Here is an 18,095-nt window from a genome sequence, read left to right as displayed (position 1 = left end):
AAACAAAAACAGAAACAGAAAAACAGGCAAAGCTAATGTAGAGTTTAAAAGTCAGGCAGTGGTGTTTGGGGAGGAGCCATCACTGGGAGGGAAGTTTCTGGCACGTTAGTAGAATTCAGTGCCTTGCTACGGGTGTTAGCCATGTTTGCGCAGTTAAACCTGTGTACTTTTCCGAGAATGTGACCTACTATAACAAAGGTTTAAAAAAAAAAAATGTGTGTGTGCATGTGTGGAGTTGCTTGAGGGATGGCAGAAAACTTCTTAAAAATTTGACTTAGTCCAAGTTTAAGGCTTGGAACAAGTACATTTTAATAGTGGTTACTGCTTTATAGTCTGTACTGAGGCAAGACTCGGCTACCGTGGGGAAAAAAATAAACAAACTACAAGTAGGTTTGTAATCCTCAGAGGCAATGAAACCCCAGACTACCAAAAAGATGAGAGAGGATTTTTTAAAAATTTAATTAATTTGTCTGCATTGGGTCTTCATTGCTGCGCACGGGCTTTCTCTAGTTGTGGTGAGCAGGGGCCACTCTCTGCTGCGGTGGCTTCTCTTGTTGCGGAGCACGGGCTCTAGGTGTGCAGGCTTCAGTAGCTGCTGCACGCAGGCTCGGTAGCTGTGGCACACGGGCTCAGCAGTTGTGGCTCGTGGGCTCTAGAGCGCAGGCTCAGTAGTCGTGGCCCACGGGCTTAGCTGCTCCACGGCATGTGGATCTTCCCAGACCAGGGCTCGAACCCGTGCCCCCTGTACTAGCAGGCGGATTCTTGACCACTGAGCCACCAGGGAAGTCCCTGTTCTGTTTTCTATTTAAAAAATGAAGGGCGGCGTGAAGGAGGAAGTCTGGGGAGGCGCGGGAGCTGGGGGTCCGTGGGGCTGAGCGGACGCCATGCGCTGCCGGCACTGCACAGAGGACCCGACCCGTGTCCGGGGCCATGGGTGTCTATGCGCAGCAGCTGAACCAGCTGGGCGCGCAGAAGTTCTCAGCCCTGAAGGAAGCGCTCTTCCACTGCCTCACTGAGCCAGAAGAGATGGAAAGGTTTCTGGCTCAGCTCTCTGAATTTGCCACCACCAAGCAAATCAGCCCCGGCCCCGTCAGAAGCATCGTGAAGAGCCTCCTCCTGATTTCAAATGGTGCCTTGAAGGAGAGTCTCACAGCTGAGCAGGTCCAGGCTGATTTCATAACTCTGGGTCTCAGTGAAGAGAAAGCCACCTACTTTTCTGAAAAGTGGAAACAGAATGCTCCCACCCTTGCTCGATGGGCCACAGGTCAGACTCTGATGATTAACCAGCTTGTAGATATGGAGTGGACATTTGGAGTGACGTCTGGGAGCAGAGAACTGGAAAAAGTGGGAAGTATGTTTTTACAATTAAAGTTGGTGGTTAAGAAAGGAAATCAAACGGAAAATTTTTTTTTCTTCTTTTTGCGGTACGCGGGCCTCTCACTGCCGTGGCCTCTCCCGTTGCGGAGCACAGGCTCCGGACGCGCAGGCTCAGCGGCCATGGCTCACGGGCCCAGCCGCTCCGCAGCATGTGGGATCTTCCCGGACCGGGGCACAAACCCGCGTCCCCTGCATCGGCAGGCGGACTCTCAACCACTGCGCCACCAGGGAAGCCCCAAACGGAAAATTTATACATAGAATTAACCTTGCCTCAGTTCTACAGCTTCCTGCACGAGATGGAGCGAGTCAGAACCAGCATGGAGTGTTTCAGCTGATTTCTGTCCCCCTGCATCTCCACCTCGCCCCTCCCTGCCCCCTCCTCCTCCCCATGACTGCTCAGAGAGGTCGCTCGCTCCCAGGCCTGTGGCCGCTCCTTTGGGCCTGCTTGCCCCTTGGGAGCCCAGGTGCAAAGGTTTCTGAAAAACAAAGGATTAAGTACTTAAGGAGCCTGACAGGCTGGTCCTGAAGAGTCTTTGTTGAGGGACCCTCTACCACCTATCTCCCAGGTCACCGTTCAGATATTCAGAGAAGTGATTGCATCTCAGATGCAGGGGAGGAAATAAGTTGAGTCACCTTCCTTTCCAAGTTCCAGAGTAAACAAACGGTCTATCGCTCTATGCACGGAGGACCTTCCCCCGCAAAAGAACAAGGAAGGGCTTGCTTATGGCTGAGGAAGAGGCGGACTCCGTGAATGACACACGGGGGAGCCCCCAACAGAGTTTGTATGTTTGTGGTGGTGGTGCTTTGTTGATCAGTCTTTAGTGGACACCTGTGTAAGAATACATGCTGAGTCTGCTCTGAAAAAAACTGAGGCTTCACTTCAGGTTTTGCCCTGTTGTGTGTAATGAGGTGGGCCTTCTGAGGCTATTTCAGCTTGTTTTGGTTCAAGCTGACCTTCTCTGGTGGTCAGAAGAATAAAAAAGCTTCTGAAGAAAAAAAAAAATGGAGCATAAGGCTTTGGTAAGGAATTGGCAGTAGATTTTCTGTTTCAAAATAGAGACGAGGCAATAATATAGATATGTGACTATTAGCTTCTTAAGCGCCAACTCTTCGATTTTAAATATTACAGATTAATGTCCACTACTAAACCTTGGATAATTAAAATACTGCGCTATGTAAATTTACTGTTATGTTTTGGGGATTAGGCACAAAAAATATTAATTTTGGCCACTACCACTCAACAATAACAATTCTGTCAACTGGGTCTTAGAAGCAGTTGATTTTTGAGATCAGTCAAGATAAAGTCAATCTGATTTCGTTTTTACCTTCAGGATGTAGAAATTTCTTGCCATAGATTTTTAAGAATGTGTTCAGTACTTTGAATAATTTTTTTAAATAAAGAATGCCTTTTATGATTTTATACTTGCCTTACTACATAACTGCATCTCAAATAAAAATCACTATTTACTAAGCACATATCTTACTATACTATCTAATAATGACTACTATATTGGCTTTTAAATATTTATTTATTTATTTGGCCACGCTGCGCGGCCTGCAGGATTTTGGTTCTCCTCACCAGGGATAAAACCTGGGCTCCCTGCAGTGGAAGCGTGGAGTCCTAACCACTGGACCACAAGGGAATTCCCCAATATTGGCTTTTTTTAAACCAAAAAATATGTTGCAAGGGACCAAATTCAAACGGTATAAAGTGAGGTTCAACTAAATCAGGCATGGTTACAGAGCTACCTTTATTTTAAGTTTCTAGTTTATGTTAACAATTATAGTCATCTGTTTTGACTACTTATAATCTTTAACTCATTGGCTAATTATAATCATTAACTCATATATTTAGTTTCTCTTCTAATCTTCTCTTTGAAACAAAACAATATTCCATCTCAAAGAAAGTCGTTACTTTTTACTGTACAAATTGAAGATATAATGAATTTTTATAATTATAAAAGTAGAAAGGGCTTCCCTGGTGGCGCAGTGGTTAAGAATCCTCCTGCCAATGCAGGGGACACGGGTTTGAGCCGTGGTCCGGGAAGATCCCACATGCCACAGAGCAACTAAGCCCCTGCGCCACAACTACTGAGCCAGTGCTCTAGAGCCCGCAAGCCACAACTACTGAGTCCATGCGCCACAACTACTGAAGCCCATGTGCCTAGAACCCGTGCTCTGCAACAAGAGAAGCCACTGCAATGAGAAACCCACACACCCCAACGAAGAGTAGCTGCCACTCGCCACAACTAGAGAAAGCCCACGCGCAGCAACAAAGACCCAACGCAGCCAAAAATAAAATAAATTTTAAAAAAGTAGAAAAATTAGAATACAAGATGAAAAACAAGACCTATTATTATGCTACCCTTTTGTTAGCATTTTTGTGAATTTTCTTTTAACCTTTCTCAGACATACACAATGGCAATTTCCAAATATAAACAAAAGTAGCCCACTAGCACCCTAATTCAATAGTTATCAATACGTGGCCAATTTGGTTTCATCTACAGCATCCATTTTCTATCCCTGTGAGATTATTTGAAAGCAAACACCAGCCATCATATCATTTCATTTATAAATCAGTATGCATTTCTAAAGAAAAGAAATGAAAATGAAAATAACAGGCAAATTCTTACTTATTTAAATCATTAATATGTATTCCTCTAAAAATATTTATATATATATATATATATATTTTTTTTTTGTGGTGGCACCGCAAGGCTTGTGGGATCTTAGTTTCCCAACCTGGTATAGAACCTGGGGCCCCAGCAGTGAGAGTGCCAAGTCCTAACCACTGGATTGCCAGGGAATTTCCTAAAAAATATTTTTAACTATAACGATTTCCCTACACCCCCCTCTTTATTCCCTTGCTACTTATTTGTTGAAGAGAATGGGTCACTTGTTCTGTAGAATTTCTCCGAGGCTAGATTTTGTTAATTGAATTCCTGTGGTATTGCTTAGTTTGCTCTTCTGTTTCCTGTATTTCCTATAAACTCCTAGTTGGATATTGAGGCTTGCTGAGATTCACACTTGATTTTCCAAACCTCACAAGTGTTGCTGGGTACTTTCCACTGCAGCACATCAGGAGGTGTATCACACCTGACTGTCTCTATTTCTGGGAATGCAGTATTGTGATAATGAAATGACCAGGGTATTTAAAAACTATCTTGAAATCTTTCAAAGCGTATTCGTGACAATTCATAGATGTCAACAGATCTTCTGTAAAAAAAAAAAAAATCACACTTTGCTGTCACCATAATTCTCAGTAGCTCTTTGTTTCACTGAGAAAGAGAATATGAAAACATTTAATGTGCAAGCTTCTCCTCAAGGAGGTTCATTTGTCCTCCTCCCTTGCCCCTTTAAGTTTATCCATTCTAGTCTAAAATCTCCATTTACTCATGGCCCTCCCATGCAGAAGCCAGTTTAAAACATAAGTAAGTTTAATGGAAGTCTATACATAATGCTTATTCACTATGTAACCCTGGGCAATCTCTCTGTGCTTCAGTTTTCCACTTTTAACATAGTAATAATAGTACCCTTGTCAAAGGGTTATTATGTGGCTTAAGTACATGTAAAAGCACTTATAATGGAAACTGGCACTCAATAAACTGCTCCAGAAATATTCATAGTATTTACTATTATTTCATATATTGGTCCTATTCTGCAGTAGATAAATGCATAAGCCATCTACCAGCCATTTGGGATGACTGGGGGCCTTTATACTTGTTTTCTGATATCTGAAAGTCCAATTTTAATTAATTAATTAACTAATTAATTATTTTGGTGCCAAAACCCAGGATTGAACTATGAAATCCCAAGTTGAGATTTCTGAGTAAGAGAATCTAGATTTGATTCCAAGTTTCAGAAAGTACAAATTAGTGACCACACAGACAGTGAAGTGGAATAGAAAGTATAGAAGCCCTAGAGTTTAAAAAGTCCTTGATTTAGGTGTTGACTTTTTCGTATTGGCTATGTCACTTTCGCAAGTCATTTAACCTCTATGAACCCGAGTTTCTTCTTCATCTGTGCAGTGGAGGTAATAAAAATGAAAATAAAATGGAGATAATAATTATATCTGTTTTGCAAAGCATTTGCTTAAGGACCAAACCAAACAATATATGTACAAAATATAGAAATACAAATATATTTTATTGGATGAGCCCCACATGCTCATCTAAGACATGTGCATAGCGTCTGCTTCACCTGGCTCCTTGAATTGTCGGGAAGAATAAGAGCAGCACCTGTTAAGCAGATAAAGCATGAGGATGTTTCTCTTACAGTGAGAGGTAAGGCCTAATGTCAACTCCCCAAGGAGGTGACCGCAGCAGGTGTTTACGCCCTCTGCCCACCTGATTTCAAGAAACTGTGGTTCAGCTCCACGTGTGCCAGTGTTCGTGGTCAATTAGCTAAGGCAGATTGGAAATGTGGGTGAATTAAGGACCCTGGGGCAACTTCGACCAAGGAGGGATAGATACCCTAGCCTCTCCGCCTCTCGGCGGAAAATTCGGAAACATTCTCATGTTCAAACATTCTCAGCTCATTTCCTCAGACGGTCCCCTGAGGGTCACCCACAGCGGTGACCAACTCAGAAGTGAAACCTCTATTGGCTTTTCCCCCTCCCTGTCTCATTCTCCACACTCCCTCCCTCACTTCTGCTTCCTGTAATCGCTCCCAAATAAACTTTCTGAGCCCAGGTCCTCATCCCAGGCTCTGCTTTCAGAAGAAAACCTAAGCAAAGACAGCAACACATTGAAAACTTTCAAGGTATAACTGACTGCTATAAAAATTTTTCTCACTAATCAGGCTTAGGTTAAAAAGAAGTAGAATAAAATTAAAAAAATTAAAACGAAAGAAAGAAAAAAAGAAGTAGAGGCCAGGAGAGCACACAAAGTCATTATATGCTTAAAGCATGTGTGTGTCTGGTGGGTGGGGCTTAGGGAAAGGAGATGCTGGCACAGTGGTTAAGAATCCGGCTGCCAATGCAGGGACACGGGTTCAATCTCTGGTCCGGGGAGATCCCACATGCTGCGGAGCAACTAAGCCTGTGTGCCACAACTACTGAGACTGTGCTCTAGAGCCTGCGAGCCACAACTACTGAAGCCCGCGCATCTAGAGCCCGCGCTGTGCAACAGGAGAAGCCACTGCAATGAGAAGCCCATGCACTGCAACAAAAAGTAGCCCCTGCTCGCCGCAACTAGAGAAAGCCCGCGCACAGCAACGAAGACCCAATGCAGCCATAAAAAAAAAAATTATTTATTTATTTTAAAAAAAGAATTAAATCAAGGGACTTCCCTGGTGGTGCAGTGGTTAAGGATCCGTCTGCCAATGCAGGGACACGGGTTTGATCCCTGGTCCAGGAAGATCCCACATGCTGCGGGGCAACTAAGCCCGCGAGCCACAACTACTGAGGCTGCGCTCTAGAGCCCGCGAGCCACAACTACTGAGCCCACGTGCCACAACTACTGAAGCCCACGTGCCTAGAGCCCATGCTCCGCAGCAAGAGAAGCCACTGCAATGAGAAGCCTGCACACCACAACGAAGGGTAGCCCCTGCTCGCCACAACTAGAGAAAGCCCGGTGCAGCAACAAAGACCCAATGCAGCCAAAAATAAAATAAATAAATAAATTAAAAAAAAAAAGAATTAAATCAAACACAAAGGGAACACTGCTTTACATGTTTACCTTGTGTTAATCCTAGTTTTAATACCTCAGTGGCCGACCAGATGAGGAGAAGATGTTCTCAGAATCAAGGCTTTGATCTATGGAGGCCTTAATGTTATACCTCTTATGTTGTACCTTTTACAACTCAAGGCTTGGATTTGAACCAAGGCCCCAAATCAACTGTGAAAGAATCAGAGGAATCCTTTGGGATTCTGCTGGCATAAATGTAGTTCAAATTTATGTCTAATCAGCGTCCACTGAGTGCCAACCATATGTCCAGTATGTTGTTATAAACACACCATTTATAGCCTTAAGCTACAAAAATGAGTATGTTTACATAAAGGCACAAATAACATACTTCGTATTCTATGCATTAAAACATGTCTTAGAAGAACATATTGAGGGTTTGTAATGACCACTGAATAATGCTAAAGGCAAAGAAAAAAAAACCCAGGAAAGTGATTATATGGGATAACCACCAGAAAATGAGATACTCAAACATGATTAATTTCTTTGAACATATTCTGATAAAACTTCCATCACAACTGGAGTTACCTTGGGATGGAGCAAATTCTAAGCCTACTGATCAGATTTAAGTTATGAAACCTATTTGGTAAGGGAAGAAGTAACAGTTTAATGGAACATTGTACATCCCTAGAACTTTCCATAACAGACATGACATCATGAAATAGTTTCTAACTTAATTTTGATTTCACTCAGGTTGTCACAGGGATACTGAGCTTTTCATTAGCTTGGAACTGACAGCTTAACCCCTCTTGCCCTTTCTTATCTCATAATCCGCATCCTCTATTTCAGTCAGCCAGTCAGTTCTATTTTTTGCTTCTCCAAACATATCCTGCACATTCTCATCTCTGGGCTATGGTTCAGAGCATTTTGTCCTGTGTGGACTTCCTCTTTCTTCCAAATCTTACCCATCACTGACGAACTAAATGACTTCTCGCTTGCAGACAACATTTTAGGTTCATATAGTTTCTCTATGATGATATTATAAAAAGCCATGTAGATCTAAGTCTTCAGGACTATGGTTAGAAGACCTGCATTTGACCTCTGGGCATTGCGTTTATTTGCTTTGTAATGTTGGGTAAGTCATTCAGTTCAATCATTCATCACATTTTTTGGGGGCGGGGCTGGGTTGGGTCTTTGTTGCTGTGTGTGGGCTTTAGTTGTGGTGAGCGGGGGCCACTCTTCATTGCGGTGCACGGGCTTCTTGTTGCGGTGGCTTCTCTTGTTGCAGAGCATGGGCTCTAGGTGCGCAGGCTTCAGTAGCTGCAGCACACAGGATCAGTAGTTGCGGCATGTGGGCTCAGTAGTTGTGGTAAATGGGACTAGTTGCTCCCTGGCATGTGGGATCTTCCCGGACCAGGGATGGAATCCGTGTCCCCTGCATTGGCAGGCGGATTTTTACCCACTGCACCAACAGGGAAGTTCCAATAATAGTATTTTTTTAAAAAAGAATAAGTATATTAAATATAAGGTACTTAAGAGGCACAAAAACCAAGTTTTGATTTATATAAAACCATGGCATATTCCTTTAAAAACAGTTCATGTTTGGAATGTGAATTTAGTGTTTAGAATTGAAGTCATGTTGAGATTCTGGTAGCTTCGCAGCTTGGAAAGACCTCTCTTAGTTAAGCTATACTGTCTGTGGACTTTCTTAAAAGGTAGCTGCCCCCTAAACAGCCCACTGAAGGTATAGACAAGGGTGTGTTAGCAGTTTTCTATAACAGGTGGTTTTTTCCCCTTTCAAAGGGCTGCTTGGGCGGGTGCTCTTACTGTCTTTAGAAATGATGACATCACAGGATCTAAAGTAGACTGTTTAAACTCATAAAACACTCAATTTATATACTCTAAGTAAGACTTTTATTTTATTTTTATTTATTTATTTTTTTGAGGTACGCGGGCCTCTCACTGTTGTGGCCTCTCCCGTTGCAGAGCACAGGCTCCAGATGCGCAGGCCCAGCAGCCATGGCTCACGGGCCCAGCCGCTCCGTGGCATGTGGGATCCTCCTGGACCGGGGCACGAACTCGTGTCCCCTGCATCGGCAGGTGGACTCTCAACCACTGCGCCACCAGGGAAGCCCTAAGTAAGACTTTTAGATTTGGTAATCCCAAGAGACTCTTTATCAAGTAACTTGACTATGGGTTAAAAGATTCTGCTAATTATATTTCTCACTCAAAACTATCATCTAAACTTAGATCACACTGCAGCTATAAAATGGTAATGTTGACAGTGTCTTAAAAGCATTTCACAGGAGCCTATAATTGAAATGGGTGGTTAAATGAATCCAATTACTACCTTCCAAAAATTATTATAATAAAACATTTATTTTCTTAACACAATAAATTTTAACATTCTTAAGAACTTTTCATTTTCATAATATATAACCAGGTGTATTTATCTTCTCTGTAAAACTATTTCACAAAGAACAAAAGCCCCACTAATTAAAAAAACAAAGACCACCCTTTGTTTTTGTTATTATTAACTAATAATAACAAATTAAATTTTTGTTATAATAAAGAAAAATCCTAAAGAAAGCCCACTTAAATAGAGATATAAATAAATAGGAAAAAAAAAAAAGAACTACGTAACATTCCAGTGACTCTCACTAGGACAGAAAATCTGCTACTTACGGCAGTGGCTCGAGAGAGTTCTCGACATGTGCTAAGCAGTCCATTTTGTAAATCGTCCCTCTGTAACACCACGGTCTGAATGGCTGCTGGGTTATCTGCATTCATTTCTATCTCTTGGCTGGCTGACAGCAAAGCTTGCTCAAGCGTGTACTATTATAATAAAAATGATTACACTTAATATTCTGCATCATCGAATTAATTTTTTTACTTTAGTTATCAGTGTCCTGATAATAGTGATATAAAGTAACATCAATTGTAGATGATAAACATAATTGTCCTACTTTCTCCTTGTGGAGTTGCTGAAGTTTCTCTTCCAGAGCATGTACCACTTTATCTTGCTCGCATAATCGGCTTAACTTGACCTAGGTTACAAGAGAAGACATCTTTTGTTAGCAATTTTTAATTTTCCCTGTAATTGGATTTAGGCATAATAAAAAAACACATTTAAAACAGCCATGGAATAGCTAATTAGGTCAGTCTTTATTTCAATCAGTAAAATAAAAACTAAAATATAGCCTTTAAAGATAGAATGCTTAAAAAATGCATATAGAGTGAAAAAGCATTCAACCATACTATTTAACCTACATAATTCAAAAGATTCTTAGTAATCAGGCAGTCTCATATAACTTTAATGAACCATTTTAATGTGGTTAAGATATTTTCTCTACAAACTGCTGGACAGGTTAAGTAACTTATGCAGTCCTTAATTAGAACACAGACTGGATTCTGTTTTTATATTTTTAAAATTATGTTCTTATGTTCTTCAGAAAAATCGCTTCTAACTACAGTAATACAAATAAAAACATTGCTAATGGAGAAAAATCACTTTCAATAGTTTTAACGTTTTAAATTCTTGGTAATACCCCAACTTATTAAATTATAAAAATATGAGCGGGTACTTTAATAAAATTTCAATCCCGCAATAAACCAGTTCACTGCATGTCTGAAAATAAAAACCTTGGACAAACTGTAACTATGTCCTAAACGTTACTGCATAATGATAAGAAAGCAAGAAATTTGAGATTCTACTTTCTTTGCCATTTATCCATTAAAGTAACCGCCTTGGGCTTCCCTGGTGGTGCAGTGGTTGAGAGTCTGCCTGCCAAAGCAGGGGACACAGGTTCATGCCCCGGTCCGGGAAGATCCCACATGCCGCAGAGCGGCTAGGCCCGTGAGCCATGGCTGCTGAGCCTGCGCGTCTGGAGCCTGTGCTCCGCAACGGGAGAGGCCACAACAGTGAGAGGCCCGCGTACCGCAAAAAAAAAAAAAAAGTAACCACCTTAACTTTGTTAGACAACACAACTCAAACTACATCAGATGGGATACAACTGAAATGAGAAGGAGGTACAATTCAATGGAATAAAACCAGGGGAAAGGAGGGAAGAATGAGATATAAATAGGGACGTCAGAGATGTAAAATATGATCAACAACAATAACAAAGGATGCAGTGACAGAATTTCTTGAGGCTAATACTTTCTCTAGATGACAGACAATTTTACTTTGTCTCCAATCCTGCATAATTTTATATAAGAAATAGTCTTTACTTTCATTTAAATGATTCTAAATTATGTTCAGCTGCTATGGGCGTGGGGTGGGCAGGGAATAAATCAGGAAGTGAAGATTTAATTGGCGCAAAAGAAGAAAACGTTACTTATTTGATGTCATTTTGGGCGGCAGGAGAGAAAGAGGAAATTTTTTGTCATGCTTAGTTCCAGTGTTTTGCCAGAGAGTATGACAGAGCATTGATAATACATCGCATGCAATACGTACATCAATATCTACTTCTTCAGGTCTGTATTTGTATAATGTGCCTCTACATTCATCCTGTGACAGCTATAAGGGAAAATGTCATAGAGTAACTTTAAAAATAATTTTAAAAATACACATTTAATTAGCTTATAGTTAATATTTTAGATTTATATAACAGTAACAAAAATGGGTTTTTAATGATTCTTATACTTTTAGAAGTTTAATTCAAACACAGATCATTACAAAAATAGAAAATTATTTAACAGTGATACAATATGCAAGATACATAAGAATGATGTTAACTTAGGCTTGTCAAACAAAATAATAAGCTGGCCAAACAAAATCATACAGCACCTTACATTTTCCATTTGCGAGACACACATTATTTAAATGAAAAATTGACAAATACAATCGTAGCAACTGTGTTGAATCAAATTTTGAATCAGGCATATTTCAACAGTCAAAACCGTACCTTCACGGTATACACATAATCACACAACTGTGTATGTGTACACTCAGATGCTAACATATCTTAGTACAATATTATTAACAAAACCTATAACACATTGTATACATATACATAATATATAAACACACATACACAATATAGACTTATCTTGTTCCTCTGTCTTAAGAACTAAAAGATAATGGAAGAAAAGGATGGGTTTAATCGAAAAGGGGTAAAGCACTCAAAAACCTCTTAAAACTGAAAGCCTACGTTATAAACTATGGACAGTCAAATTGCATAAAAAGTTGGTTATGTGTTTGCTGACACCATTTGCTTCATTATATTGTAGTAAATTATTATTCAGTGTATTTAAACATCCTTTTTTCAGCTTCTTCCAAATATCTTTTGGTCAAGCAAATCCTCATTTCTGATGGTGTTTACCAAGATTTCAATAAGCCATCCCAATCAGTTATACCCCAGGTCACATCATAGCGCCTCTGCAGGCAAAACTGCACTATCTCTCTTGTCTTTTAACTTTATATTGACTGCTAGACAGTAACAAAAACATAGTAGGAAAATGTAATTGGGGCTCATTGCATGTTTGCTAAATGGTATACTTTTTCTCCAAGTGGGGATAGGAGTAATGTATCCCAACTACATTCTAGATTTGAAAATTAAATTTCGTATATACATATACAAATGCACAAGAATGTAAAAGTTACAACTATGTATGACCTGTCTGTAAAAAACTGCTTGACATTTACATCTCAAGAGGCATAATTTAAACAGCAGATAACTTTAAGTGGGTCTAGGAATGTGGGAATCAGGAGATTAAAAATGTAAGCATTCCAAACATACAATAATAAATCCTGGATTTCCATGTTTCACTTCAAGACACTGCTTTCACGTACCTCATGCAAATGATTCTGTGACTACTTAGGGGTATACACAGTGATTATTAAGCCACAAAACTTTCATAGAAGTGAACATTACATGAAAAATGAATTTAATGACAGAAGTCAGAATACTTGTGCACTATTTTAAAATAAAGACCACTGAATATGTCCTGAGAAGCGTCAATTGTCATTCTAAATGAAAGCACCTAGAACCAAGAAAATAATTTATATTCCCACTTGAAAAAAGGAAGTAATGAAAAATAAGTTTTAAAATGCTTAGATCCATAATAAAAAATGTGAGATAATGCTAAAATGAGTATTTCTCATTTTTAAGAAATAAAAGATGTAAAGCCTTAGCTACTAAATGTCTACATATACTTTGCTTATTTAATATTTAAAGTTAAACGCCAAACAGCTTTACTAAACCATGGAATGCATAATTTGAACATAACTAGTGGCTAGTGCTATATCTAGATTAAAATATGCTTTGTACCCTATATCCCAGGGTCAAAAGAAAAAAAGACAAGTATTTTAAAATGGAAACTTAGAATTTGTAAGAAATATTTAGGGTAATGGTTTAATATTTTTATTTAGGGAATCTTACTGCATATTCATTTTCATATCAGTTGGCATATTATAAAAAAGAAAGATGTGTACTGTGTACTTATAACTTTAGAGTGGTATCTCCTTAAAGCCACAGAAATAATATTACACATATAAATTAGATTTATTTTGTTGTACCTATATTTTTGGTACCAATGAAAATTTATTTAAACCTTTTATCAACTTATTCAATAAAGATAATTAAATATCAACTAATAAAAATCTTAAAATAATCAACCTTCCACTATATTGAATTCATTTCTTTTGCCTGTCAGAAGGAAAGCATAAGAAAACAAGATTATTCTTTAAATAATTAACTTTTAAGCATGGCCTATTTCCCATTACTGATAATAATTACTGAAGATTTTCTTAAGAAGAGATGAATATAATTTTTTTTTTAATTTATTTTTTGACCATGCTGCATGGCTTGCGTGATCTTAGTTCCCCGACCAGCGACTGAACCCGGGCCATGGCAGTGAAAGCGCAGAGTCCTAACCACTGGACAGCCAGGGAATTCCTGAATATAATTTATTTTAAAAAATTCCATCTAGAATTGAAGTTTACTATTTTGTCAATATGAAAATTCTACTAATAAGAAAAATGTAATTTCATGAATATTCTGATTAACTCAAGTTCTGCATGAAATAATGTTTCATGGCAATACTTTTTAGCATTTTTCAAACTCATCTTTAGCAAAAAAGCTCTGAGTTTGAATACGTTTGTTTGAGGTACCTCAGCAACACTAGAAAAGTAAGTGAAAGGGGGCTACATAGTAATTATATAAGCTTGAGCAGTGCTCAAGCTTCAATCTGAGAAGCGTATTATACAGACTACTGACTATATAAGGATACGTATATTATATTTAGAAAGTTAGAACTTTTTCATAGTAAGGTATCTTTTAATCTTTTTAAAAACTGGTTTGGCATTAAGTTAAAAGAAAACCACTTTTGCCAATTAAAATTCAACTTTCTATAGTATCCCTTTTTAAGTATGTGAAATATATATATGTGTATATATATTTTAAAAGCATACGAATATATATACAAAAAAAGACTTTTGGGGAAATATTTGATAAAATTAGACTTTAATTTCTATGAAAACTCAAAAATGCTCGTTGGACTGTATATATTTGCTAATTAGTCTGTAACCTTTAAAGCAATTATTTATCATGTGACTAATTTCACTGATATTAAGTAGGTTATAAAAATTCTGGTACATGGGCTTCCCTGGTGGCGCAGTGGTTGAGAGTCCGCCTGCTGATGCAGGGGACTCGAGTTCGTGCCCCGGTCCGGGAAGATCCCACATGCCGAGGAGCGGCTGGGCCCGTGAGCCATGGCCGTTAAGCCTGCGCGTCCGGAGCCTGTGCTCCGAAACGGGAGAGGCCACAACAGTGAGAGGCCCGCGTACCGCAGAAAAAAAAAAAAAAAATTCTGGTACAAAATTGTACTCGTGAAAGATGGTAGAATGATTAATAAACGCAGAGGAGTTTTTCAACTTGAAGCTCACTTAGCATTTGTTTTGATTCAGTTTTAGGTTCTTTTTTTGAGTAATTTTAAGAAAATTACTGGGACTTCCCTGGTGGTCCAGTGGTTAAGACTCCACGCTTCCACTGTACGGTGTGTTTGATCCCTAGTCGGGGAACTCGATCCTGTACGCTGTGTGGTACAGCCAAAAAATTAAAAAAAAAAAAAAATTACTGCCCAGGTAATTTCTCAGGTGTCCTCCTTCTTCTAGGAAGATGTAAACACAGAGGTTCTCCTGAGAGAAAACCTGAATGGCTATGATTCAGAAAAACTGGTCATAAAACACTATATTGCCACTTTATTTTCAGCTAAATTTCAGGAACCTATTAACACAGCATTGCAATGCAATGTCAGAAAAGCAAACCATCAGGTGTACAATATAAACTTTCACAAAGGTTTTCTTTGAATAATAACATGATAATGGAAATCTGGAGAAAAAAAGATGTGATTTCAATTTACAGAAGTTTATATTAACAGAGTTTAAGAAATGCATCTGTCACTTTTATCTATCAATGATGCTCTGCCATAATTAAGTACTTTACTACTGGCTGATTAAAGAAAAGTATCATCTAAAAACTCCCTAGATTTGATAGCACTGACAGTCAATATTCATTACCTGGCTGCCCATGTCATGCCCAGGCATGGCTGCTGCTGTTACACATTCAGATCTTCCTGTTCTATACAATATAAGGTTGTTTTCTTTCAAGTATCAAGATGAGGAAATATATTTATATGAATCTATTACTCTTTCAGTATTCAAGGTTACTGATGCTATATAAGACCAGTCTCAGATACCTCCACATTTTTGAAGGACTCCAGTAAGAACTTTTAGTGCAACTGAGTGATTTCAATCAGCAATGACTTCTGCACCATCAACCTTGATTACCGATCAATATAAAAAAAGAAAACCCAAACCAAACGGAACAGAAAATCCCAGCTCTCATTCTTACTGTAAATATACAAAATGTGAAAAATGAAACCATAACCTATTAAAACAGAAGGCCTTTGATCTCACATCAATCAACATCATATAAAATTATAAGCTGACAGCTTCAGACACTGAAAAAGGTATCAATTCCAGAATAAGTGCTAAGGCTGTCAGTGTGGCTTTTTGGAATGAAGTGTCAAGATTCTAAAATCTGGTGACTTTAAAAGGAGTGGTAAGATTCCATTTTCTTTTGAAAAGAAAAGCTGTTTAACTTTAAATATTTAATACTTTATCTCCTTATTGCTAATTAAAAACTATGCTCAGTCACATAACATACTTTAAATGTTTTGAAAACTGTGCTCAGAAATAAGAGTCACCCACCCACCAACTGTTTCAGTCTTCCAGTTTACAAGGCCCATGATGCAGACCCTCAAGGCACCCGATGCAAACCAGAGGCCTTTAAAGCCAGTGCGAGCTCAAGGTGCTTCTTTTTACCAGGTGCTTTTACATATTTTAATCAAAATATATATTCATTTTTCATGTTAGTTAATTTTCTCCCTCTGTATGATTTTTAAAATACTGTAACAGGTCGTAGGCCACAGTAATTTGAGGGGGTTGAAGTGGAAGAAGCTGATGTTGCAAAACACACAGCTAAGAACATTTAGACCATGAAATACAAAAAAACTGGAGAGGAATGTATAACATGACTTCTTTTGCAGATCTGCAGATTACCAAGGTCCTAAATTAAAGCCAGCCAACTCCATGGCACATATTTTGAGTTAGGGAAAAGAATGGGGTAAGATATGATGATCATGATGACTACTACATAAGAGGGAAAAGAATACGGGGAGAAGATACTCCCAGTATGGTAAGAAATGGCTATCTTTAGTTTTTACCATACCACAGTACATAAACAACCTTTAAATAACTCCCATACAAATATAATCTATTCCTAAAACATTGGGGTGGGGTGGGGTGGGGTAGGGAGGCAGCCCCTGAAAGGAAAAAAATATTTTTTTTAAGTTTTCCCTAAAAATCAGTTAGGCTTTTAGAGTTAATCAAAATTAATGGCAAGTTCGTAAAAATTTTGCAAGTGTACTGCAGACCTCCAAGTACATATCAATCAAATACTCTGCACAAAAACTTCAGGAAAATGGCACACTTAATATCCAACAGCGAAATGTTCAGCAAAGCCATGCTAAGAACTGCAGCATCTTGAAAAGCACGGATGAATTGCGTTTTTCCCAAAAAGACAGAAACAAAAAATGGAATAAGAAAAAGACTAATGTTATGAGTAACTCTGAGGATAAACCAAAACTGCCACTGAGGGATTCTGCGGATGATAAAGCAGTGTCATTCACTGTCCAAGACCTTACTTGCTGGTACAGTTGGGGTCTTAGCGCCGAGTTCTCAATCATTGTGTGAACCATGGTGATAATAGGTTCATTTTCTTTCATCTATTTCAAATCAGGAGGAGCATACAGCAAACATCAGTTTACAGCATAGCTAGATTTGAAAGACGACACTGTAAATATAGCCTCTACTTTAATATCTTCCTAATAGTGCAGTTGTTTACATATTATCCCAAGGTTGCATAGAATCAACTTAATATAAAACCATTTCAAACAAGTATTAAATGTTACAAAATACTTCCAAGGTTATAAAAAAGCTTACTAATTTCAATAAAGGTTTTACTTTATAAACATAACCAATATTGTCAATTAATGAATATTCCTATAATACTAGAATAGATAATAAAAGCATCAAGATTCAAGGGATAAACTAAAGGGTGACAACCTATAAACTTAAAAGGAGAAAAATGGCATGACTTAATCAATTACTTATATAGTAAAAAAAAAAGCTTAAAATGATATTCAGTTCTTTATAAGGTTATTCAGAAAAATTTTAGTTCTCTACAAATAATATAATAATATATCTTGTCAGACAATCACACATTTTATTAATCTTGATAGACACTTATATATACTCTATTTTGGATTTTCTCAAAGTATAACACTGTATGTAGAATGATTTCCAAGACATGCAAACTAAAATTTATTCAGCAAAGACTAAGTGAAATCTCCCTAGGTCCTTAAAAGACTGAAACCATGTTTCACATTTCCAGCTATATTGTACTTAATTACTGCCTCTAGAAAAATATTTATTTTAGCAGGCTCTGGACTCAAGAATTAAAGCATTCAAAAGACAGTTATATATATATATATATATATATATATATATATATATATATATACATACAC

At 38.3% G+C, this 18,095-nt stretch overlaps 1 protein-coding gene and 1 pseudogene across 6 annotated transcripts in view; one reads left to right on the top strand and one right to left on the bottom strand.

Annotated features, from left to right (window-relative positions):
* The window catches only part of PLEKHA5 (pleckstrin homology domain containing A5), a 243,509-nt gene that overhangs the window by 26,031 nt on the left and 199,383 nt on the right, over positions 1-18,095 (bottom strand). For 4 of the 5 annotated variants that reach the window (XM_029206047.1, XM_029206046.1, XM_029206048.1 and 1 more), the window contains 3 exons: positions 11,458-11,520; positions 9,968-10,048; positions 9,687-9,836 (listed from right to left, as the gene is read on the bottom strand). In XM_029206047.1, coding sequence (XP_029061880.1) covers positions 9,687-9,836; positions 9,968-10,048; positions 11,458-11,520 — 294 coding nt within the window. Of the gene's footprint in view, positions 1-9,686; positions 9,837-9,967; positions 10,049-11,457; positions 11,521-12,037; positions 12,074-17,210; positions 17,292-18,095 lie in introns of all 5 variants that reach the window. The other variant, XM_029206051.1, reaches the window with a different exon arrangement.
* LOC114885772 lies at positions 885-1,712 on the top strand (annotated as a pseudogene). The gene is made up of 2 exons (XR_003791179.1): positions 885-1,391; positions 1,613-1,712. The product of XR_003791179.1 is annotated as a COMM domain-containing protein 7-like (transcript).

This window comes from Monodon monoceros, unplaced genomic scaffold (assembly GCF_005190385.1).
Source record: "Monodon monoceros isolate NGI ecotype Baffin Bay Population unplaced genomic scaffold, NGI_Narwhal_1 Super_Scaffold_6, whole genome shotgun sequence".
Lineage (NCBI taxonomy): Eukaryota > Metazoa > Chordata > Mammalia > Artiodactyla > Monodontidae > Monodon > Monodon monoceros.
This window is presented reverse-complemented; position numbering and strand designations above follow the sequence as displayed.